Consider the following 23,980-nt stretch of genomic DNA (forward strand, 5'->3'; position numbering starts at 1 on the left):
ACCGCAGGCTACGTTTCAATCGATCACGAAGCGTCAGGAGCCCAGCGTGCGTCTGAAGGCCTGGCAGCTGGGAACTGCCCCGCTCCACCTGCAAACGTAACAGACCCGGCGCGGGCGCTGCTACGACAGGCAACATGGACCCCTTCCTGCCATTTTGCAGGCGCCGCTCCCCACGCGGGGAAGGGGATGGGGGAAGCTTCCCCGCACGCCCCAGGCTGCGGAGGAGAAGGCCCCGCCATATCCATTCCCGGCGTCACGGCACAGCGACAGAGCTGCAGCCCCCCGCGGGAGTCCCGGGGCCGGGGCGGAGCGCTGCCTTCCCAGGACCGCCCACGGCCACCAGAGGCCCCCGCCGCCCGCGCGGTCACCGTCTGCAACCTGACGTGACATGACGTGACGTGCGCGGCGGCAGGAGCACGGCCAAGCGCCGCCACCACCGCTGCGCATGCGCCAGCCGCCGGCTGAAGGACAACGGCACCCGCCTCACGCCGTGGAGTTAACCGGAAGTCGTCGGCCCCGGACAGGAAGTGACCCCTGCGCAGGGTGACAAACAGCCCCGCTGCCGGGGCCCCCTGCCCGCGCTCCGCTCCAGCCGGCCGTGCGGTCCTTTGTGACTCATTTGACTGACACGCGGGGGGTGACCAATGGGAGCTACTTCTCCCTTCCCGTCTGGCCCACCTTCTCTCGGGCCACGGCCAATCGGAAGGGCAAATTCTCCTCCGTCGCCGTCGCCCTTGGATGGATGGATGGAGGAGCCAACCAGGCAGTGGACTGTGGGCTAACCCTGCCCCCGCCTCCCACCAATGGGCGCCGTGGAATGAAGGCGCTAGCGGAACCGGGGGGGGGGGGAGGTGTAAGGGAAGGCCGCGTCAGGCGCCCCTGCCCTGGCTGTTTTGCTGCCGCCCGCTGCGGGGTCGCCGCCCGCGCGCTTCCGCCCGAGGGAGCCTCTCCCGCCGCCCCCGGGCCGGGGCAACCCCGGCGGCGCGTCCCCGCAGCGGGTCCGCTGCCCGCCACACGTTCCCAGGCTGGATGCGACACGGGGCGGGGAGGAGCCGCCCGGGCGCTGCGTGCGGGGGCTCCTCACGCTCTTAAGGTGGCCCGGCACCCCGCCGCCCTGCCCGCGCTGCCTGTCTGGCCGCGGCAGGAGGGGGGAGCCGCCTGTGCCGCGCCCCGTACCGCCGGCGGGAGCGGGGCGTGCGGCCTTTGCCCGGGGTGACGGGGCTGTCTCCGGCGGGGGAAACCTCGCCGCGGGGAGACGCGCGGTAACGGCGGCCGACATCGCGTCAGGCGGGAGCTGCCGGGTGTGAGGGTGGCGTGCGGGGATACCCGGCGGCTTCGCTGGCCCAGCGGGCTGCCATTGCAGGGCGGGGGCGGCTGGGGGAGAAGGAACCCGCTGTGCCGTCAGGGTGAGGGGGCCGGGTGGAGGACGAGGCCGCTCCTGGCTTTGTGTACCGGGAGAGAAGATGCCGTGACATGAGGCGTCCAGCTGTGGAGATGGGGAGCTGTCCCGCCGGCAGCTTAAGTGTCTGCCTTCGCAGGTGTCCGAGGCTGGGCCAGCAGACCAGTCCCTCGACACTTGTCCAATCTTTGAAACTCCTGGCAGGTCCATTTGGCACTGGTAGAGACGTAGGATACATACTCTTTCTTGTAGTCAAGATCCTAAACGCGTATTAAAAGCACCTAGTTTTAAAACACCAGTTTTAAGCTCTAGATCATGTAAGACACATCATTGCATGGGGCTACTGTGAAAAGTAACTAAAGTAATTTTATGTATGTGTTTACACACAGATATAGAAAAGAAAGATTTTCCGGGGTGAGAAGAGGTTTTGAAAAAACCCTAAACAAACCAACTAAAAACCAACCACCAAATCCTACCCAGGAAGAAAACCATGATAGGATACCTGTATGTTACACTGGATCACTGAGGTGCATGTTTACTACTAGCTGCAAATGAACGGTCCTTCAGCCAGGATGTGGAAGAGAATTCCTTCCTGAACACTGTAAGTTTCAGTGTCCTAACTGCCAAAAAACAAAGCCACTTCCTACACTTCCCTGGATACCAGAATCCCCAACTGCCCGCTACCCATCTGTCAAAATTTATAGCTTTCCCTAGACAAATACTAACAGTTCAGTCATGCACAAAGCCATTGGCATCTTGAAAAAATCAGAGAAAGATAAAATACATTGAATGTAATGTAAAAGTAAGTGGTGACTAGTTTACTGTTTTTTCCATGTCTCCATCTGCTAGCCCCTGTTTTCTACTTAGCTTGCAAAGGCTTTGAGATAGGTCTTGTTGTTCTCTGAATGCTAAATATGATAACTGCATCACGATCCATTTGCTTCTGTGTATTTCTGCAACACCAATTCTTTGGTCTGCCAAGGCTTTTTTTTGGTGTTGGATGGCACTTTTGTATCTATTCAAGTAGTGGAATAAGTTAGTTACATTGTATCTTTTTGTCTAGAAAACACAGAGAATATTTCAGACCTTGATTTAGGAGAGAGGATCCTGAAAACCAAAAGGAAAAAATAAATGGGGAACACATGCTGGATGCCTGGCACGTGTCAAGTCCAACCGCAGTTTTCTAACACCTCTGCAGATGGCTATAGATCAAACAACTCGCAGATACCACCCATCAGTGCCTCTCAGCACAATGATGCTTCCATCTTGTCTCTCAGTATGAGTTGAGAGGAGCCTGTGCACAATACAGACACAAATCCTAGCTAGAGGGGAACTGGAGAACTTGGTGTGGGAATAGCAGGGAGACCCAAAGACCACCCAGGCCAAAGAGAAGTCCAAGGAGAGGCAGAAGGCCAAGGGAACTACAGCTAAGATGTGTACCCAGGACTGGAGCAAGGCTGGGGGAAAGGACAGAATAGGACAGAACTCTGCCATGGCCTGTGGAGGTGGGAGGGAAAGAGGTGGTTGTTGGCCCTTGGTAATGATTAGGAATGCTGTAATGGGATCTGTAATGAGATAATAATATGGCAAAAGGGGCAGGAAACCCTCTTTATCAGAGAGAAGAACAAGTAATAGCACAGGGAGAAGATCTATGTCCAGAGATGCTGGCATAGGAGCAGAAGAAAGGGTTGGTGTGGGAGAAGAGGACATAGCGTACTGAGAGGATTCAGGTTAAGTGTTCATTCTTGTGACTCCCTGAAAATGAAGGCACGGGACTTTGGCACAGCTTTTGACCTGTTGAAGGAGTTGTTGCAGGTGCGATGATAAGCTAAGCCTTGCAAAAGCAGCAAGTCTTATAAACATATTACAGTTTCCAGAAGAAAGAAAAAAGAAGAAATTTACTCAGAAAATGCCATTTTCTCCCTGTGTCCTATCCTCCAAGGCTTACAGCACTGTTGCTGTTTGGAGGGATGCAAATGTGAAACTACTCACAGAAAGAAGAGATTACCAAATACAGGGAGCCTTTCAGATAACTGGGGTAGGAACCCCGAGGGAGGCTGTTTCACCGTCGCGCATTTCAGATTTCCATGTAGAAGTGGCCTGCCTATGGCATTGGCCTCAGATGCATGGGGATCCCAGGCTGTGGCTGTTCCTTCTCACACACACATTTTAGAGTATTGGAGCTATTTACTTCACTGCACAGTCCCCTTTAGTGTTGTAAAAGAATGGATGGTTGCCTTTGCGTCCCCAAGACCAGCCTTGCAACACACCTACATGAGACTCCCAGTTTTCAACCAACTGGGTGAAAGCAGGACAACACTGTATGTAATTCATGGGGTTCTCTATATGGTTTTGGCTGGTTGTTAACATGTTGGAGAGATAGCGATGAGACTTTTAACAGGGTCATGATAGAAACACCTCTTAAGATTTGGGGATGTTACTGCAATAGGTTAATGACACATACAAGGCATAAGAGGTTACCAGGGATGGAGAGTTGATTTTTTGGGGGGGTAAGAGAGGACTCTGCATGTCCTGGGCTGGAGCTGACCGCAACCATTGTACAGCTGGCGGGGAGCGGAGCAGGTCACCAAGAGCATCAAGCCGCACCCACGGTGGGGCTGCCAGGCCCGGTCCCAGGTGGCCATTTGGCCGCAGTGTCCCGCGGGTGGGATGGGGAGTGCCCTCGGGCTGGAAGAGATGACCACCGGCTGGGTGAGCGGCTGTTGCAGGGGTGGCTCAACAGCTGCCGCCGCCAGCTGGGGGGCGGCAAGAGGCTGTTGCTGGCAGCGGCCCTGACGGGCGAGGACCGCCCCCCCCGGGCCAGCGACCATCTCTGGGGTGAATCGAGCCCCCGGGGCGGGGGCAGGTGTGCTGGAGTAGGCCGCAGCCCTGGGTAGTTCCGACGGGCAGCCAGGCTTCCTGGGCGGAACTGGGCTCTCCCTCCACCGGGTAGAGCGGGCGCGGCCCCCGCTAAACAGCCGCAGCTCCTGGAGAACGGCGCCTCCTTAACCCGGGGAGGCGGGGGCGGCTGCGGCCGGGGGGAGCCGAGGGAGGCGGAGCGGAGGCCGGGGAGGAGCTGGGGCCTGCAGTGGAGCCGCAGCCCGGAGCAGCAGCCGCCGGAGCGGTGGGGCCTGGAGAGACTCTGCGCCGTCCGGCTGGGGCCCCCCGCACCGGAGCCCGGGGAGCCCCCGGGGACGAAGCCAAGGCCCGGCGGAAGGCGGCGGAGGCGGTCGCTCAGCCCCGCGTAGGCCCGTGAGCCGCTGCGGCCTCCTGTGGTAGCCGGGCCCGGGCAAGAGGAGCTGGGGCCTGGGGGGAAGCCAGGGACAGCCTCCGGGCAGCCGGGGTGGGGGGACACCCCCGTAGCCTGCCAGGGTTGGGGAGAGGCCCTGCCCGCCGCCCCCCGCCCAATCCGCAGCCGTGAGGGGACACCCCGTTAGGCAGCCCCGCTCCCGGCGGCGGGGACGCCTCGGCGGCCCCTCACCACCCCCACCTCACTGGCAGGCCGGGGCGCACCCGCCTGCCAGCCCCCTTCCCCGCTACTGGCGAAGGAGCTTAACTCTTGCCCCCTTCTCCACTAACGAGCCAAGGGGTGGGCAGAGGCCCCCGGCACCAAGCCCTGGTAACTATCTAGGAGCAGGTCTGCTCTTCCTCACTGTGGAATAGAGCCTCCTGGAGCTCCCTCAATACCTGTTTAGGGGAGAGGCATCTTCAGACCCCAATTTCTGAGGGTTGTGAGAATAACCCTTACCACCTACTCCCCCCTGCTACTGAGGAAATTCCTCTGTGAAGCAGAGGAGACAGCCCTTCCCCTGCTGATCCCCAGACCAGATAGTAACAGAGGAGTCTCCACAGAAAAAAACTTGTGTTCCCAAGAGAGGCAGTCCCCAAGACAGAAATAAGCAGGAGCTCCAGATACTTACCTAGTAATTTTAATTATTTACGTTGGCTCAGCAGGCAGCAGAGAAAGCAAAACGAGGGAGAGAAAGCAGAGGCAGATTTAGATATTATTCTTCCCTTTTCCAGTTGCTGTTAACTACTGGACATAAAGGTAACTTCCAATACTGACCTCATCCTCCTTCATCCCAGGAAAGATCCCTCATCGCCTAATCCCAGGAGGGTTTTCTTCAAATACCCTGTGCAGGGAGAGAAGACACACCTCCCAGCTACAGGGAAAGGAAAAGGCAGATTTCGCTGATAATATCCACAGAGATAGCAAGAATTTTTTCAGATAAAGATTTGCCCACCCTTAAGGACAAGGTGTACCTACAGGAGAGAGAAGAAAGATTTACAGGTAGGGAGATTGGGGAAATTGATCTCTGAAATAATCTGACAATCAGTGAAAAGGCTGTCTCCCAGGGGAACACCCCTTTAGTAGTTAGCTGCCAAAAGGGAGAGAGGATTTCCATCCTGGGATAAACCCAGCAGTTTTAGGGGACTGACAGTCCCAAGCAGATTTTTTTAATACTCAAGATCCTGATTTCATCCACAATCCCTTCGCCCTCAAAATATTTCTTGAAGAAGCTCTTGGAATAGCTGACAGCAGCGCTCTGAGGATGGGTCTCAGAGAAGGAGTGTGAAGGGCAGCACCCCAGAAACCAGCACTGAAGATAACCCACCTCCCTCCAGAAAATCTTCCAAACAGAGTGAGTAACCACATTATATCACCTCTCTATTCCTAGCTGTCCTTCTCTTTTGCTTTCTGTCCTTGTTTTCCATGTCTCTTCTCTCCCTGTGTCTGTTTTCCTTTTAATCTTTTTGCTCTCTTTCTGTTTCTGAACCTCTCCCCAGCTGCCTTTTTCTGCGTGTCTTTCTCCATCTCTCTCATTTAGCTCCTTTATATGCTATATGGAATTGACCTGATTCTTTCCCTCGCTATGTAGCTTATGGGAAACCTTAGACCTGTTTAATTGTAAGAAATCTCTCTGCCCTTTCTCTTCTGCTTTCTTTCACTGGGGTATTCATCGTAGGCTCAGCTTTTATCATCACTGGTGTGAAATTAATTTCTTTCATTTAGGGGTCATTGAGATGGATAATACTGGCCAAAACAAGTGTTGAGGAGACAGGAGCAGTGATTTGTAGTGCTGGTGTCCAAGGATGCACCTGTGGGGTTGGAGTGTTAGTTGTTCTCCATGTGGCTCCTACTATGCTTGTAACTGTGGGAATAAAGCCATTGTGCGATGCAGACCTCACTGTGCTTGGGAGCCAAATGTACAGATACCAGTGGTAGTACTCCAAGATGTGTGTCCTAATGTACCTAGGAGCTGTGGGATGAATTCTGGAAAGCATGCCCTTGAGAGTGGGTTCTGTGGTGCTCAGGGGCCTGGGAATGAAAGTCATGACAGTGCTGGTGGAACCTGCTCTGAAAGCCAAAAGAAGCCATTCCGTTGCCACCAGTGTTCATTTGTATTTTATGCTGTGTTCAGGGACTAGGAATGTGAATCCTAATGCTAATGCTGTGGTGAGCCAAGCTGGCTGCTTTTTGTAAATGAGGCAGTTAATTTCCAGTCATAAATGAGTATTCTGACACTAATGTAGTGATTTCCTGAGAAATCAAGTCTGAGGGAGGCTACATCTCAAATGAAGCCAAAGCAGATTTCCGTAGCAGAAGAATGATGCCTAGGGATATCTCACCTGAGATATTCCTTTTTCTGTTCTCCAGCTAGATAGCAGTGAGGAAATCCAAGATCAAAGGGTCCTTGGCCAGGAGAGGAACCCTTCTGGAATCCATTTGGGAGCACAATGGTTAACAGGGAGTCCCTGAAGAAGGGACTCCTTGGTGTAATTTGCTAACAACATCAGACAAAAAATGCCAGGTCGCTCCAAAGTGATTCCCCATTTTGGCAGAGAATTTTGATGGTTATCCATAGCTTCAGAAGGTGCCTCTTTCTAAGGGAAGGCTGAACCATGAAGCATACACATGTTCTGGGGGTACTGTTAGATGCCCTCCTACCTGTTGCCCCATAGTTATGCAATCAGCCTGTTTTGAGTACAGCTGTGTTATCTAGCACAAGGGAAGAGAGATAACTGAGGCATTTTGGCCTTTGCACATTCGAGGGGGTAACTGGCTTTTCATGCTCTTGAGTTTAATTTACCTCATGCTGCCCCCTTCCTCACAGTAATGACTTGACATTTTTCAATTGCTTTTGGCTCTGATGGATGCCAGGGCACTTTACCTATATGCCAGCCTTACAAAATTCTGCTTTCCCACAACAATTATCTTTCTGTAGATGAAACATTTTTTTCTTTATTATTAATGCTAAAGATTAAGATGTTGTATATGCTGCCTGAGTTTTAAATATTCATGACAGACATACAAGGCTGAAAGTCGTATACTGTAGAGTAGTTGTTATTTATTTGTTAATTGCTGACAGGGCATTCAGTGCTCACTTAGACACGCAAAATTAAAACGATCTCTGCTCTGAAGATCTCAGTCTAAAACACAGCTATACAAAAGCTAGGACATACTGATAAATTTTAAGGGAGGGAATCATTTTTAGAGAGCATAGCTCTTCAGTGTGATCATGGTATTTACATCAAATGTTTATCGCTGACTAAAATGCAGCTTCCTCTGAGGTGGGATACTGCAGCTGTTCTGCACCATTTATTTTGTACAAAAGTATCTATAAAAGAAAAAGGGAGAGTATTATTAATCTTCATAAAAGTGCAAGGTACTTTATAGACACATTTAAATGAAAGTGTTATGTCTTTAAGAGTTTACATTAAGAATGTTAAACCTGAACACCTAAAATTAGACTTTAAAAACCTCATTTAGGTACCTAAGTAAATAGCCTAATTCTTGTAAGTGCCCAGGAACATAGAGTTGACTTCAATAGAAGCAATGAAGTCTTCAACATTTGAGTAGAGACAGTTATGTGTGTACGGGTTTGTAAATTTAAATTTGGACATGCATGCTTCCAAAAGTTGACTTGTAAAGTTGAAGCAGTCTGATCCTGTCCTATGTGTGCTCTGCTCCCATCTGAGAACCGTGTGTGGCATTTCTCAGGTCAAGCCCTTAAGTAAAATGAAATGAGAAGGTCTAGAGAGTTATGGGAAAAGGATTACGTTACTGAAAGATCATGCGGTTATATTAATATTTAAGTATGTGTTCTGCAAGTTCCTGGGTTTTATCTTGAAATCTGGTTCTATAGGCAAGTTTCTAGGATACAGTAAGGAGTCAGAAAACTTGGAATGAAATACAGTAAATGGTTTGAGGAATTTGGATGTAATTTCCCAGTCCGAGACAGGGTTGTGAGTACTGTAGTACTTTGTTGTATAAAAATACAGCTGAATGCTGGTAGCTCTGGAGAAGTTTTCTCTTGCCCCAGAGGTAGAGGTATAGGTATCTTTGCTTACTACCTCCTCCCCTAAACTTCAGCTGACCTTCATATAGTGGGAGATTCATTCTGCATCACAGTTTGGATCTTTGGCCTTTTGGGTGTCAGAAAGGAGGTATGGTTAATGGCAACTGTGATATGGACAGCTGTCCCTCAAGAGCAAGACTGAGATGATTATCTCATTTTATGCAGCTGTCAGGCAGGAATTACATCTTGGTCATTAGCAACCAAAAGATGAAATGCTTTTAGACTCTTTTTTCCATTTGCTTCTCCCAACCTTGGGTAGAATTGTAACTGATGACTTTCACACAGAACCCACTGTGTTTTGTAGTACTCCATTTGCAGAATCTGTTGATGAGTGATGCTTCAGAATTGAAACTTAAGAAAATACTGTTTCTAGCATTTTTGGTCTGGAAGCCAACTTTGAAAATGAGTAGTGTCCAGATTAACAGACAGCCTGAAATGGTATCTCTGAAATGTTTGAACTCTCCAGTTGTGTTAACTCTGAACCCTAAAGAAAAGAATTTAAATCTCTGTATTGCTGGATGTTGCACATTATGTTATTTTTGCAAGAATATCTAGTTGATGTGTTCAACCTCCAAATGCTTATCATTTTGGTAGGAGTCTGTATTGCTACATGTTATCTATTCTGCTGTTGTTTCCTTCTTCCTTCTAAGGGATGTATGATGAACTTAAAATCTATAACATATTTCTGCCCTGTACTTATCTTTTCACTTTTAAAGGCAGTTCGTGTGTGTGTATTACTGTGAGAGGGTAAGCATGCTGCAGTATGTTTTCACAATTAATTAATTGCAAGTTTTCATTGTAAGTTTGGAATGAAAATGCGAAATACCGGGAATGTTTCAAAATTCAGAGACCTCGCAACAGAGTTTGGGACTGATTTAATGTTGTGTGCTGTGGTGCTTTGCCAAGATTTGGACTAGACTGTTGTTTTATCCTTCTGTCTTTGACCTGCCCCATCCTCTACCCCATCCTATTATGAACCTTGGAATTTGTGTCTTAAAGGTAGATGATGCACAGATTTTGCTAAGTCCTGACCTTTGTGAACCCTTTCCTGAATCCTGTCCTGGGCTACCTAGCATCATATCACAGTCAGGTTCCTCTCCTGCACCTTTAAGGCCCAGCGTGTTTCCACCCACCTACTTCTTTACTCTCATTTCCTCCTACACCCCACTCCTCCTCCCAGTTCTCTCTGTACTGCTCTTTGCATCTCATTTTGTATGCTGTCCCTTTGGCATTCTGTCCTGTGGTCCTATAAGCCTAGAATGCTGCTTCTTTCTTCATCAAGCAAGCATCCCTCATCTCCTGTCTAGGATTCTTCTCTGGCAGGAATCCTTTCTTACTACATCTCACAGGCCTTGCTCTTACTTCCACACCTGCATTTTGACCCATTCTTGGTTTGGCTTTCATTAGATTATATGCTTGTGGACACATAGAGGTTTTTGTCTGAGGTTATGTCAAGAAACCTATTCTTTTATACCATTATATAATAAATAGATTTTTGTTCCTCTGAAAATACTCAGTTCTGATAGGCTGAGGAATGGCACTTTTTCTCCATAATCCATCTGACTCATTCATTCTCCCACCTTCCCTTTTCCCCGGCCTCCTTCCCTTCCTCAAGAATAGCTGGATTTTAGTTGGTTATAATGAAAAGCCAATGCGCTGTGTTCTCTGGTTCCTTCCAGCACTCAAGGATTTTGCTTTAGAGAATTGGGGTGAACAATTCGTGCAAGGCCCAGTACCTTGTTCTTCGTCTTTCTAAGCTGGTCATTTTACTTGATGTGAAGTCAAGAAATAAAGGAATGTACGTTCTTTTTTTGGCCCTTTTTATGTATAAGAGAGACTGAGTAATGAGGGAGAGATTAGGAGCAAGAGCTTTTATACCTCCAGGAAAAAAATATTTGCTTTTTTGTTTTTTACAATTAGCAATTCAAATTTTGTTTATGCTCTCTGCTGTATGAAGACTGTGGCTGATTATAGTAGAAATATGTAATTACTGTTAAAAGTTCAAATCTGAATAATTGGGAAGGAATCTGAACTTTCTGTGGTCACAAATTAAAGAGCAAAGTTTCTGAATTCTCAGTTTCCCCCAAAAAAATATTAAGTAAAACCAAAACAATTCTCCCTCCCCATCAGGAACTTGCAGAGAAAAATAAACAAGCTGCTAAAATAGTTACCTCTGAAATTCCCCTTATCTCTACCTGAACAAAGCAGGCAAGCTTTGAATGTAGAGAACTGATCTGGGATTTGGGAGACCTGTGTTCTCTGCATGATTCTGCTACTTCTTTGCTGGGTGACGTTGGGCTGCGTGCTTCCCCATGCATGGCTTCCCATTTATCCTGGAATAGGCTATTGATCCTTTATAAGGATTCCAAAGTATAAAGATGAAAAACACTTTATAAAGGTTGGCTGTTCTTCTTGCTGTTGATTACCTTAATTACAATGTGATATTGAACTCAAAACCTCTGTATGCTGCTTTTTGTAGCATTATGAAACAGTGAAAGCATGATGCTCCAGTTAATTTTTGTTTCATGGAAGGACCTGTGACTCCAGAACTGAAAGATCCTGTAACATGTCTGCAGCCTAGAACTGTTTTTTAAGTTGACTTAAGTATAGATATTCTGACTCCCTTGAAGCTTCTTCTAAGATCTCTAATGACCTTTTCTTGGCCAGGTCTCAGGCTCTCTATTCCATCTTCATCCTTCTTGGCTTCCCTGCTGTTTTTGACACTTGATCATGCCCAGTCTTGAAATCTTGTCCTCCCTTGACTTTTGTGTCTGTATTTTCCTGGTTTCTGTCCTACTGTTCTAGTCATTCATTTAGTAGCTTCTGCACTAAGCTATTTACCTTCCTCCATTTATTATTTTCATAAGTTAGACACAAAGACCCATCTCTGGTGTCCTTTCTTTGCTTTTCTTTACCTCCTTCATGCCAGTGATATTAAATTATGCAACCTGGCATACTACCTTAACATCTTTTTAAAATTTTTTGCTACAAGCTTAAGACTGCTGAGGCCAAGATGGAACTCCAGAAACCTCCTTTCAGATTTCCCTTTGTTTCTTGCTTTCTTCTGTTGTGAGCCTCCACAGTTGGGCCTATAACATGGGTTTTCTCGCACTCATCTTGCTCTGCACATACAGGATAGGGACTCATCTTCCAGTTTCATGGCCTAAATCTGCTGGTGCTTTCTGAGTCTCTCTGAGTAACCCTTATGCTTTCTCCTTCATTTACCATCTCAGTTACTGCTAGCTGTTCTTGCTGGCCTCTGACAATTGTTACTTTCTTGTCTTGTTAAAAATGCAACTACTGAATGTATCCTCCTTCCACGTTTTCTCAACATGTTGCCATCTCCTCCTTGACAAGCGTGTTTGTTGGCTGTCATCCACCGTATAAGGTTCCAGCTTCTTGTACTTGAAGGGCCCTTCACATTTATGTTTCTCCTCTATCTGTTGCTGTCTCTTACCGTATTGTCCTTTGCTCTGCCAGCAACACAAGCATGACGTGCTTTTCCATTTCTTGCATGAGCATCTCTTCACATTCTTCCTCAGCTGACTCATACCTTGATACATATAGGAAAGCTGCCAGCCAAATAGAGGCTGAACATACTGGAAACTACTTATTTGCATATTTTAAAATTATTCAAAAGGTCTAACTGATATTCAGAGGTCATTGTCTTATTACGTGTACCCTCCTCTCCCTGGCTTCTTTTGTAAAGAAGGGTGATTCCAAAAGTAAATAGAGATGATCATAAGCAAAGACACAACATCTCAAAGACTAGGAAGGTCAGGATTGGAGCAGAATATTTATTGCAGTTGCAAGGTGGCAACTGTGGCAAGTATGTGCGTGGAAGAAAGGGGCTTCTTTAAGAAATGAACAGGAGATTTAGTTTAAGGATAGTACACAAAATGAAGCATTTTATGAGTAGGATGCAGAAAGTCAAGTAGCAATACTAGCGTTTTAAGCCAGTTGAAACTGTTAATGTGTGTGTCTTCCTTGCTAGTGTGGTTCTGAATCCTCTTGACCTTCAAGCTTGGTACAAATCTTTACAAGTTGTGAGCCTGACTAGGGATTGTCAGGTGTTCTGTCTCTTGGAAGACAGTTCAGTCACTTTAGTTCAGAATAACAGCTAGCAGAATAGTGAAAAGGAATTATGTTAAAACAGTGGTTGAGACCTAATTTATGACCTTCACACAGTATTACTTGATTCTTCTGATCATTTTCCAACTTCAGTTTCAGCTATGCTTTGCTTCCAAACTCCTCTTTAACAGGCTTTTCTGCAGTGCTTTGGTAATCTTAACTCTAGGAGCATCTGCTGTATGTACACTTTGGCCGTGTGGTATATAACTGATCTGCACTTGATACCAATTTCCTTATTTTCTGTAAATTCAGTACATAGTTCTTGCTAGTGCTTGATACCCATTTCTACAAGTGGGATGGAATGGGTTGTGGCTTGTTCCAGCAGCTATTGCAGAGTGTTGACTAATTTATCTTCAGTGGTTCAGCCTTTGGTTCTGACCACTGCAGTCAGATTTTCATTTTCACTATGCAGGGCTGGCATTCATTTAGCCATTGGGAGCTCTCTTACATAGCAGCTTTGTAGTATTACTATTATTAAGCTGCAAGGTTAACAGTAATTTTTCATTGATAGACACATTTTTTTAATGGGAATAAGAATACAGTTTTCATTTAGAAGTGCATGTGCATTCTTTTAACCTGGGTTTCTGTACCTGTCTTTGCAACGATGTGAAGATCTTCTGAGCGGGATTTTCTGCATGCTGATCTACTTCTGATGTTGTCTCTAATTTCAGAGACAATCTGGGTATCATATCAGTATTCTATACTGAAGGTTTACTACTGGATGTGATTCTGTTAGGCAGTTAAAATTGAAATCCTTCTCTTCAACCTGGGTGCTCCCACAAGGCTGTGGAAAATACCTTCCCTTAGATACAGTTTCTCTACCACGGACTTCCTGGTTTCCAAGGGAAAATTTCATTCCAGATATGTGCTCGTAAATTTGAATTATTCCAAAAACAATACCTTGTACCTTTCTCAGTGTAAGAATAATTGTTCTGTTAATATTCTTAAAGCAAATGCCAAAGATTTCTTTTGCCTGCATTGGCATATGTTTAGAATTACAGCTTCTACTTCCAATGGTAAAATATTGCGTAGTGGTAGTGAGGGTGGAGGGATGCTGTAGAGACATTTCTACTGTGGTGATGTATTTTCATTGTGCTTCTTCAAAGTGCTTGGTTTACTTTTTACTTCAAATCCGTTACTGGGAGGATTGTCATGGAACATTTGGCTTATTATTAGAATAAATCTTTTATAGTAGTCTTATTACAAAGAAAATAATTTTCGGCTCAAAAGTATTTTAGGCATATCAGTATTCTCAATATCACTTGCTGTTTCTTTTGACAGGTGTTATGTATTCCCCACTTTCACTTATGCAGCACCATAAATAAGCAAACTAATCTTAACTTTTAACACGTATTTTCAGACCGTCTGAGGGGTCTCTGCAATGTTTGTGCAGTATTTCTCTCTGCATTTTTGCTGCATGTTTATATAGGAGACAACAAAAATATTTGATTAGTTGGTCTTATTAAAATCTGGCAAGGCACTAGCTGTGCTTGATCCTAGCTTTCTATGCCTGTAAAGATACTGCCTCCCTTGGCCTGAGAATATTTGAGACTTTGGCTATAATGCCATCTGTTGATAAGTTTAAATAAGCAAGTCAAGTTTTGTAAACTATACCATTTTGTCAGTTTTGTACATAATTGCTTTTGGAATTGGATCCTGATGCACTTCCAACATGGGGGTTTTGGTGACTTTATGGTCCCCATGAGACTTCGTGCTTCATTAGTACCAAGAATGCATGCACAGTCAGTGCCGTTCATTCACTAAATTAAAAATACAAGATTATACCTTGCTCATGCACCTTTCACAGAATGGAGGGAATCAAAAGGTCCTGTGTTAAAATGTACTGTTATGATATTTATGTAAGTAGTAAATATTATGAAAACAAATTTGTTTTCTTTTTATTTTTCCTCAAGACTTAATATGAACTGTATGTTGTTGAGATTTGTTCATTAAAGGAAAACCGTATCTGTATAAGAATTTAATTATAACAAAACAATTAGTTCAGTGATTTATATTAAGCTGTACATGGTCTAAAAGCTTTCATCTTCCTCTAGCTGTGATTTTTTCAGTACCATCTTTGTGCATTGCGTTACAACTTCTAGCTAATTTCCAGTTCAGGATGCCACAATTACTGTACCACCTGTGTTCTTTTACACAGAATAGCACTGAACATTCAAAACCATTCCATTTTGCACACTAAGTAGTTTTGAGTAGTGGCACAGAGTCAGACCACTGTGACATGGAAAAGTGCAGATTGTGGCAGTTCATATAGGTGATACCATGCTGGGTGCTCTTGGGTGACAGTAACTTCCTTTGGTTGAATTCTTTTTTCCTTTGTGGTTCATGACTAATGAGAACTGTGTGCCCTCCTATTACCACATCTGCAAGCCTATAGTTTATTGGGAAAATGTTTTTTTGGCTTGTTCTAGTGCTCTCAAAGAAAGGAAACATAGTTCTAGGGTATGATGATTTCTCTTACCTCTTTGCCCCGGGGAGTGGTTTTCCTCCTTTCATATGGCACTGCAGACAGAAGTACTTTCAAACTGCAGTGCTTTTCTTTTGGTTTGCTGATGACATGACACCTACCACTCCTTCCAGGTTAAGTTTGATTTTTTTGAACAATACCCAGCAGCCTCACTCTTCCTTCTGGATTCGATTCCAGAAACATGAACATTTCCTCAAGGTTCTCACAAGTAGTTACCAAAATGGCGGATAATGATTTCAGACTATGCAGGTAATCAGTATCCTTTTTTTCTAATGTCTTACATGAAACAAATATCTTTCAGGGAGGATGTTTGCTTAGAGAAGATAAGATTTTTAAGTGGTTTTTTTTTCTTGCCCTGTTAGTTTACACCTCCTTATTTTTGAGGGAAAGCACTTGTCTTTAAATGGCAATTTTTTTTTCCTGCCAGAGTTAGCAAAATTTCTTTTTTTCCCCTTTCTGTATTGGTGTAACAATACAGGTTTCTCGCATATGTAATTTACACAAGTATGTCAAAATTGCCTTTTTCCATCAAAGTAGAAGCTAGCTGTTTCTCCATGCATGTGGTATTCTTATGTGTTACTTTTCTTCCTTACTTTTTGAGGCAGTTTCCTCTAATTGACATCCCACTCACCTTTCAGTTTCAGAAAGGTTGGCAGTCAAATGGGGTTTTTTTGCCAGTTTAGGTGTATCTCTGAGTATAGTAGATGGATATTGTTAGTTAGATCACTGGATCTGTGTTTCAGGCACCTAAATAGAAGTGGCCTTATTTTTCTAGGTGTCCTACAGCAATGTCTCTCACTGCTTGGTAGTCTATTGTGCATTTCTTCCTTCTCAACATTTATGTTGAGAAACCTAACTTGAGTCTCCTTTGAATATTTTGCCGGTTGCGTTTCATTGGGTTAGAATAGCAGCAAATAAAGCAACAGTGAAAGTAAATATAGAAGAGTAAATGTAGAGATTTATTCTAGAATATGCATCTTCTGTAGGCTGTGCACAGCGTAGTTGCATTCATTGTATGACATTCTGCTTCAGTCATAACTGATTCTGACTGGCCAGCCTTTGAGTTCAGCCTTAGAGAATATTTCAGGCTATAAATGTTTATTAACTACATTCAATATGACCCTTAGAGTGCTGTTGCCCAGATCTCATACATTTTTTCAGTCCTGATATATAAGTAGCAGCAATCTTGGATAAGATCTGACTGGCTGAGAGCAAGTATTTGCAAAATACAGGGCAGGGAAAGTACAGATTTCTTCAGTCCGGTGGCAGGGATAGTACAATCTGATAGACAGAAGGCTGCCTTGCATTTTCAGCCTGAGGTTCGATTTGCAAGTATTTGCAAATATTCAAAGTAAGGCAGTAGCTTTCTTGGAAAGCTGTAGTGAAGTATTACTAATCCCAAGTGAAATAGTGGTTATTAAAAGGTATTCAATGCTAGGATTTTCTTTAATAATATATTTTTCTTATGAATCAGACAGATTCTCGTCTGTTTAATTGTAGTTTTGGATCAGTGCTCGGCTGTCATTTTTGTATCTCTCTGACCTGTCTTGACTTGACGTTGTACTGGAACTAGTTAGTGCTTCAGAAACGAAGACTCTGCAGTCTATTTCCAGCTGTTGATGGTGGTTATGACTTGGCTACCTTATCCTTGGCTTTTAAAGTCAGCCAAATACATAAACAGATACCGTTTACCATGTAAAGTGGAGACTATGAATTCTGGTCTTTGACTGTTTTTGCTTCAAAGTTAATTCTGGCTTGCTAATGTGGTAGAATTTTTTTTTAAACACCCTTGATTTCAGTTCAGTGTGTTTGTTAGTCATTAGTAATTTTTTTTTTCTTTGTTTGAGTGGTATCATAAGAGAAGAGTTTGAAAGAAGATTTGCCAGGCAATAAACTGGGAAGGGAAAGTTGGAAGAATCATCAGCTGCTCTGGTTTGGCTGCAGTCTTGTTTTATTGTACCGTTAAGTAGTGTCAAGCTGGTGTACTGCTTGGATAAAGTGAATGAGAGATGCAGCACAAATTATAGCAAGTATTACTGTTATAGTAAGTATTCTTTCAAATAATTTCATAGCCAATTATACCAAATTATTTTTGCACTGACAGTGTTCTGGAATTGCCACTTAAGGTTTGACTTTATCTGATTATTACAGATCCCATATTGCCAGGATACAGGCTTATAAATCCAGTAACACGATCGAGTTTAAACTTGGGGAAAAAAAAAAGAGGTTATTCCACTGCTTTGAAATTTCCCATGTGATTGTTGTTGGGTCTGAGTCTTCACTTTCTGTCCTAAATTACTGTCTAGTATATATGTTCTTAAAGAGCTGCTGTATTTTACTGGAAAGTAGTTGTTTCAGTACTGGCTGATTAGTGTATATGTATACACAGAATTTCTTTATTTAAGATTTTGGGATTGCGTTTTCCTGTCAAAGATTTTTATAAACCAGGGAATGAAAATATTCAGATTCTTAGTGTAACAACCTTGCTTGTCTTGATGACAAGTGTATTTTACAAGAATACACAAAAGTTTGTGTATTTGACCATTGATGTGTTGTATATCAACCTTACGTTTTACTGCATAGCCACTCATCCCAAGTGCTCTACTGACATAACCTGGGCAAATCTGAAGCTCTGTGAAAACTGCAGTGTTTTTTTCTGCTTCTTAAATTTCTGATGTTTCAAACTGGTATCTTAATCTGCCATAGGCTTTTATAACCTAGTGTTTTTGATTTCTGTGCTTGTCTTAAAAAAAAAAAAAAAAAAACAAAACCGGGGGGGGGGGTGGCTGCAAAATTTGTATTTGTTTTCCTTTGGATTTGTATTGTTAGCACAACTGCTATTTCATAATGGCTTAACGTGCATATGACAAGCAGCAGTAATTTGTTCTCCAATTGCACTGTGGTAATTAAAATTTATATGAGGCACACTTACAAAATTAAGCATTCAGCTGATATTTAGTTCATGTTTGTTTTCTCCCAAGGTAAATAGTACTTTTAGTGAGGGCTGTGCCTGCAAAGTTACCATGCAAATGTGCCTGTGTTTCAGTTACATGGATACCTCAGCAGTCTGTCCATCCCCACCAGATGAAAATACATTGTTGCTTTACCCTTGTATAATTCAGGAAGAAATAGTGCTGTTTCTTCTTTTTAAAAAAAAAAAAAAATTAAAATGTTTGAGATTAGATCAATTCAGCCAAAAAGAGCTATATTCAATAAACAACAAGTTGAGGAGGGTGGATAATGGCAAGCCTTTTGCAGCTCTGATCGTCTGGTTAGCTGTGTAGCAAGTAGTCATTGCTATCATATGTGATAGTGTGGCAGATGAGTAGATAGATAAGTTAGTAGCAGTTGGGCTTTTCCTTTCCTCCACAGACAGAAAAATGTTTCCACTCACTACAGATACTGTAGTGCTGCAGTTTTACTTTTCAGTCTGTGCGTGCATATGAGTGCGAGTGATAACGTTAGCTGTGCAGTTAGGAGGTGTTTTCTGAGCCCAAGGCTTTGGAGCCACTGCTTGTGATGGTTGAGGGATGGATTTTGTTGGGGTATTGTGTAGGTGTTTGAGCCCTAAGAGGTGTGATGAGCACATGTATGAAAATGAAAGGTTTAGTGCATACAAATGTGTTGGAGTGTAGACTCTTCAGTGCTTTTGTGCTGTTAGAGCACTTCAGTGCAGAAGTGCAAGGTATAATGCATATGGTGATGGGGGAAGAACAGGAAGCTTCTGTGTCAAAATGCTGGGTGCATCTGTCTCTGGATCTGTGCATCCACACTGTGTTATTGTCAAATACCTATTTTTAGAATGAGTATCTCATTGGTATTCATGCAGATGGGTGTCTCCCTGTCTCATCTGGTCCACTCATCTGAGTGATGCACTTGGTGGGAGGTGTCTGCTGATGAATCTTTCCTAAGCAGAGTGTGTTCATGTCGATCTGTTCTCTCTTACATATACATGTTTAATTTGTTACAGAGTGTGTACGTAAGCATGCGCATGTCTTTGGGTGTTTAGCTTTCGTATGCACTAGCATGCTCAAAGATACTATCATCTAATCCTCTAAGAAGATTAATTTCAAAAATGAAAGATACAAAACTTGCAGCCCTTCAAGATGTGATTCTTCTCTTTATGCAAAGAATAAGCACAGAGCAGTGCAGGTTGTGGCCATGGAAACTTAGGTATCTCAGTCTTCAGGCTTCAAGGGATTGCTCCTAGTATAGTCATGCAGACAATTACAAGTAAGAATGATGATCTTTCTGCTGCCTTTTTGTAGTCAGTACTGCAAAAGACAGCATACAAGTTTGTGTGCTAAGTGTACAAGTTCATGCAAGTTCACGCTGCTAAATATTTTCTTCATATAAAAGAATTGTTAAGTAGAACACCCTGGGTACAAGTGCTAGCCATGTTGGACAGGTGTGTTTTATGAGGGGAAATATATAATATTTATGAGAGGAAAGATACTGAGTCTGTTTCCACCCTGTGGCAAACTTGTTGTGTGACCTTGGACAAGTAAGTTTTTCTTGTGTCTCAGATTTGGGGAAAATACCTGCCTGTTATGTTGTGAATTAAGCAAGATTTAATTCAATAAAATGATATGTATGTTTAGGAAAAGTGCGTTGTGGTAGTCAAAGCTTTAACTATTATGAGCTTAATATAGTCTGTTCCACCTCGACATGCTAGATGTAATTATCTATATATAGTATTATGCATGATCTTGGTGTTTTAAAATGAGATATGTAATCCTAGCTGTAAGGAATAGGATTCATTATAATGTCACCTGATGCAAAAAGAGAGGCTAGGCCTTAGAGAGAAAAGAATTTCCCCCCAAAATTAAGATAGTCACAGTCCTGACTTTTCCGGATGATCTAATTAAACTGTGGTTTGTATGTGGCATGAAGGAGTATTCACTTTTAGCTATGATTTTCCTCTAACCTGACACAGTAAACCTACTGGATTACAGGTAAACTTGGTGAAGTGTCCCAAGGTTATATTGCTTACATAGTAAATGAGTGACTGTGATACAGCTGCTGAAAAGGCTCCACTTCCTTTAAGTAGATCTTAGTTCTTTACCTGGGAACAGTTGGGATGCTCTGGGTAGGACTGTCCTAGCAATGTTACCATCAGCACTGTCCCAGGTACTATCATCAAGGATGGTCCTCCCAGAGACACAGTCATAGGCCTTTTTGGATTATTCTGTCTGGCTGTGAATAAGGTATATGAAGTAGGATGATCTTCACACAGGTATTTGTGATAGGGGGAGAAGCAGAGGAGGAATGCCAATGGATGTTTCTATTCTTAGGGTTCACCTTGTTTCTATCTCAGGACTTCCCTTTCTGCTCCTTTCTCCTCACAGATACTCCTGCTTCCAGCATCATGGCCTCTGACCTGGAAAGCAGCCTCACTTCCATAGACTGGCTCCCACAGCTTACTTTAAGGGCTACTATTGAAAAATTAGGGGGTTCCTCACAAGCAGGACCTCCAGGGGCTGCCCGAAAGTGTCCCCCAGGCTCACCGACAGATCCTAATGCCACCCTGAGTAAGGATGAGGCTGCAGTGCACCAAGATGGGAAGCCACGTTACAGCTATGCCACTTTGATCACATATGCCATCAACTCATCACCTGCCAAGAAGATGACGCTTAGTGAGATCTACCGTTGGATCTGTGACAACTTTCCCTACTACAAAAATGCTGGTATTGGTTGGAAGGTGAGGACTTGCATTGCAAAAGTACCCTTTTTGCCTACTTACAAGACTTATTAATTCTGTGCAAAATATCCTCACTGAGCAAAATAAAAAGACAGATGTGAAACTAAGTGGACCAACTGGAGAAAATGCACAGCCAGAAGAGAAGTCCCATTTACTCTGAGAATTTTGTTGTATGTATGTGGTGGCCCCTTAAGAAGGAGCCTGCAAAAAACCCCCACCAACAACAACCAAGAAAAACAAAATGAAAAAACCCCACAAACCCCACATTACCACCAACCTCTGTATCACACTGATACTATTTTCATTGCACCTTCTGTAGATGTATAGGTGGTTTAGCCCCATATTATTCATCCTAATCAATCCCTCTCCTATCCACAGCTTCTGTTCTGCCCCATTCTGGGTATATGTAGTGAACTCTGGCTTTTGAGTATGCACTATTCTTCTTTTTTTTCTACCCGCTCCTGGGCATACTCAGAAGGCTGTATGTTTTTGTTGTAGCACTTACCTGTATCTCTTAATCTCTCATCAGAACTCTATTCGTCATAACCTCTCTCTGAATAAATGTTTTCGGAAGGTGCCTCGACCGAGGGATGATCCTGGGAAGGTAAGAAATCTGCATGCTCCTGGGCAAGCAATTTAAAACTGCAGGGAATAAGCCGGGGTTGCCCTTTCTAACTCATGGTTGGAATTTGAAACCTAAAGTGTAGGCAAAAATGGAAGCAGTAGTAAGATTTACTGCAGGGCTTTGGCTACAGAAGCACTCACTTAAAGGGAACTTGTGAAGGGGCCTTAATCGTTCTACCAATTATTTTTTCTTAACTGTGATCTTCAGTTGACTCTAAAGATACTGGAAGAAGGAAAAAAATGAGGTTGAATGTACTTTGTTTTGTTTCTTCTTGATTTTTCTGTGTAAAATGTGGGTCTAGTCCAACCTGTTCTATTATGAAAGACCATAGTGGCTGCTGGTGAATGGCAGGACTATGACGTGACATCATGGGTTTCATGGAGGCAAGGTCCATGGAAGTGAGAGCAGAACTACTACTTATTTAGACTGTAAAACATTTGGTGTTGGGAAAAAATGTTACCATCAGATAGTTCAAATCTGTAGAAATCAGTTACAAGTAGAACTCAAGAATTTAGGAATTTGTTGGCTAAGTAAGGGCTAATAAAGCTCTGATAGTTTATATAATTGTAAAGGGGAATTGCTAGCAAAACCAAGACTTGGCATCTTGGCATGTAGATACTACTGTTAAAAAACAAACAAGCAGAAGGAGATGTTGGGGACAAGAAGCTATGTATTCAGACAGAAAGTTTGTCTCTTTATGCCCCCATCCTAAAGTTACCAGAAAGGGCCTCTTATGCAGGCCTTTTATTTCAGGTTATATTTAAAGGACTAAGTGGTGCTCAGTTGGCATCTATAAATGGAAGTAATATATCTTTGAAGATCTCTGCTCAAAAATACCATTGATTATATGGCTTATTCCAGGAAATCCTAACTGACTTCACTGTACATGTTTGCAGGTGCTCATTGGCATGTTGGACTGGTTTATATTGTTTTTCACTGACTATTCGGATTTCAATTGGAGGTTAAAATGAGCTAAATCACATTCTAAAGTTCTCTTTATACTGATTCAGAAAACAACAGACATAATTATAGACTATTTTATGTTGAAAGGAACCTCTGAAGGTCAGCTAGCGCCCCCAGCCTCCTCCCAGACAGAGACAATTAGATTGAGTTGTTGAGGTGTTCACTGAGCTTTGAATATCTCCAAGGATGCAGATACAACAACTGGGAACTTGTTCCAGTGCTGCATCACCACCATTGTGAAGAATTTTTTTCTTTATATCTGATTGTAATTTCCATTGCTGTAACTTGTGTTTGTTGCCTCTTATTCTTGTGCTGTGCATTTTTGAGAAGAGTTTGATTCTGTTGTCTTTATAATCTCCTTACACAATTGAAGACAGTTGGTTAGCTTCCCTTAGCCTTCTATTGTCGAAGCTAAACAGATCCTTCTGTGTGTACATGCATGTACATCGTGTATTTTAGTTCTTGCCTATCGTGGTGGCCCTTCTTTGGATGCATTCTAGCACATCAGTGTCTGTCTTACACTGGGAACCTCCCAAATGGGTACAGTACTCAAAGTGGAGTATCACCACCATAAGAGTGATCCTTCTAGCTGCCTCTGCCCAGTCTGAACGTTGAATTGGTTCTCATCAGTCAATAACAAATTCATGTTGTGAGGAAGGTACTGAAAGGGGTGTGCAGGCCCAAAAGAGTTGGTCTAACTTGGATCAAAATGTCCTTTGCTCTTCTTGGTGTCCTGTCTCAGAGTGATAGAAATGTAGAGCATTTTGCCTTCCACCAGTAGCATCGTACCTCATTGTTCAGTACACCCCAATGCAAGAGAGGAATCTCCTTCCAACACCCAAGTCTCAGCAGTCTGATGTTCTGGAAGGTGGTCATTGTGGTCCTAGTGTTTAGCATGTGCTGTGTTCTTTGAGTCAGTAACCCCCTGCTTCAGGAAGCTCTCTGATTTAATCATGCATTCACCAATGGGTCTTCTTTCCAGGGCTCTTATTGGACAATAGATACGTGTCCAGATATATCTCGCAAGAGGCGGCATCCTCCAGATGATGACGTGAGTGTTGTTCTTCCCAGACAGCATGGAGCAGGAGGGGGAATTTCCCTCTTGTTCCAAGGAGCCCTTCCAGCACCAGACCATGGTATTGTTTTGGGGGCAGGGTATACAGATGGAGAGACAAAGGCTAGGACTGAATTAACTAGCATGTATGTCCTGCTGATTGGCTGTTGTTGCTGGTGTTCAGTAGCAAAGTTATTCTTGTTTAAAGTCATTTATCCTGACTCTTTAGTGACTAAGGCCTAGTCCTTTTCTAAGCCATGA

General features: G+C 43.8%; 1 protein-coding gene and 1 long non-coding RNA gene across 3 annotated transcripts in view; both read left to right on the forward strand.

The window, feature by feature from the left end:
* The first annotated feature begins 966 nt into the window (after positions 1-966).
* Positions 967-2,201, forward strand: LOC129204548 (uncharacterized). The gene is made up of 2 exons (XR_008576436.1): positions 967-1,262; positions 1,789-2,201. It is a non-coding gene; the product is annotated as an uncharacterized LOC129204548 (long non-coding RNA).
* Positions 2,202-4,453: 2,252 nt separating this feature from the next.
* Positions 4,454-23,980, forward strand: part of FOXJ2 (forkhead box J2) — a 29,721-nt gene continuing 10,194 nt past the window's right edge. For both annotated transcript variants that reach the window (XM_054820551.1, XM_054820561.1), the window contains exons 1-4: positions 4,454-6,042; positions 20,725-21,077; positions 21,607-21,681; positions 23,648-23,716. In XM_054820551.1, coding sequence (XP_054676526.1) covers positions 20,745-21,077; positions 21,607-21,681; positions 23,648-23,716 — 477 coding nt within the window. In that variant the 5' untranslated portion in view covers positions 4,454-6,042; positions 20,725-20,744. The remainder of the gene's footprint in view (positions 6,043-20,724; positions 21,078-21,606; positions 21,682-23,647; positions 23,717-23,980) is intronic.

Source organism: Grus americana, chromosome 1 (genome assembly GCF_028858705.1).
Source record: "Grus americana isolate bGruAme1 chromosome 1, bGruAme1.mat, whole genome shotgun sequence".
Classification (NCBI taxonomy): Eukaryota; Metazoa; Chordata; class Aves; order Gruiformes; family Gruidae; genus Grus; species Grus americana.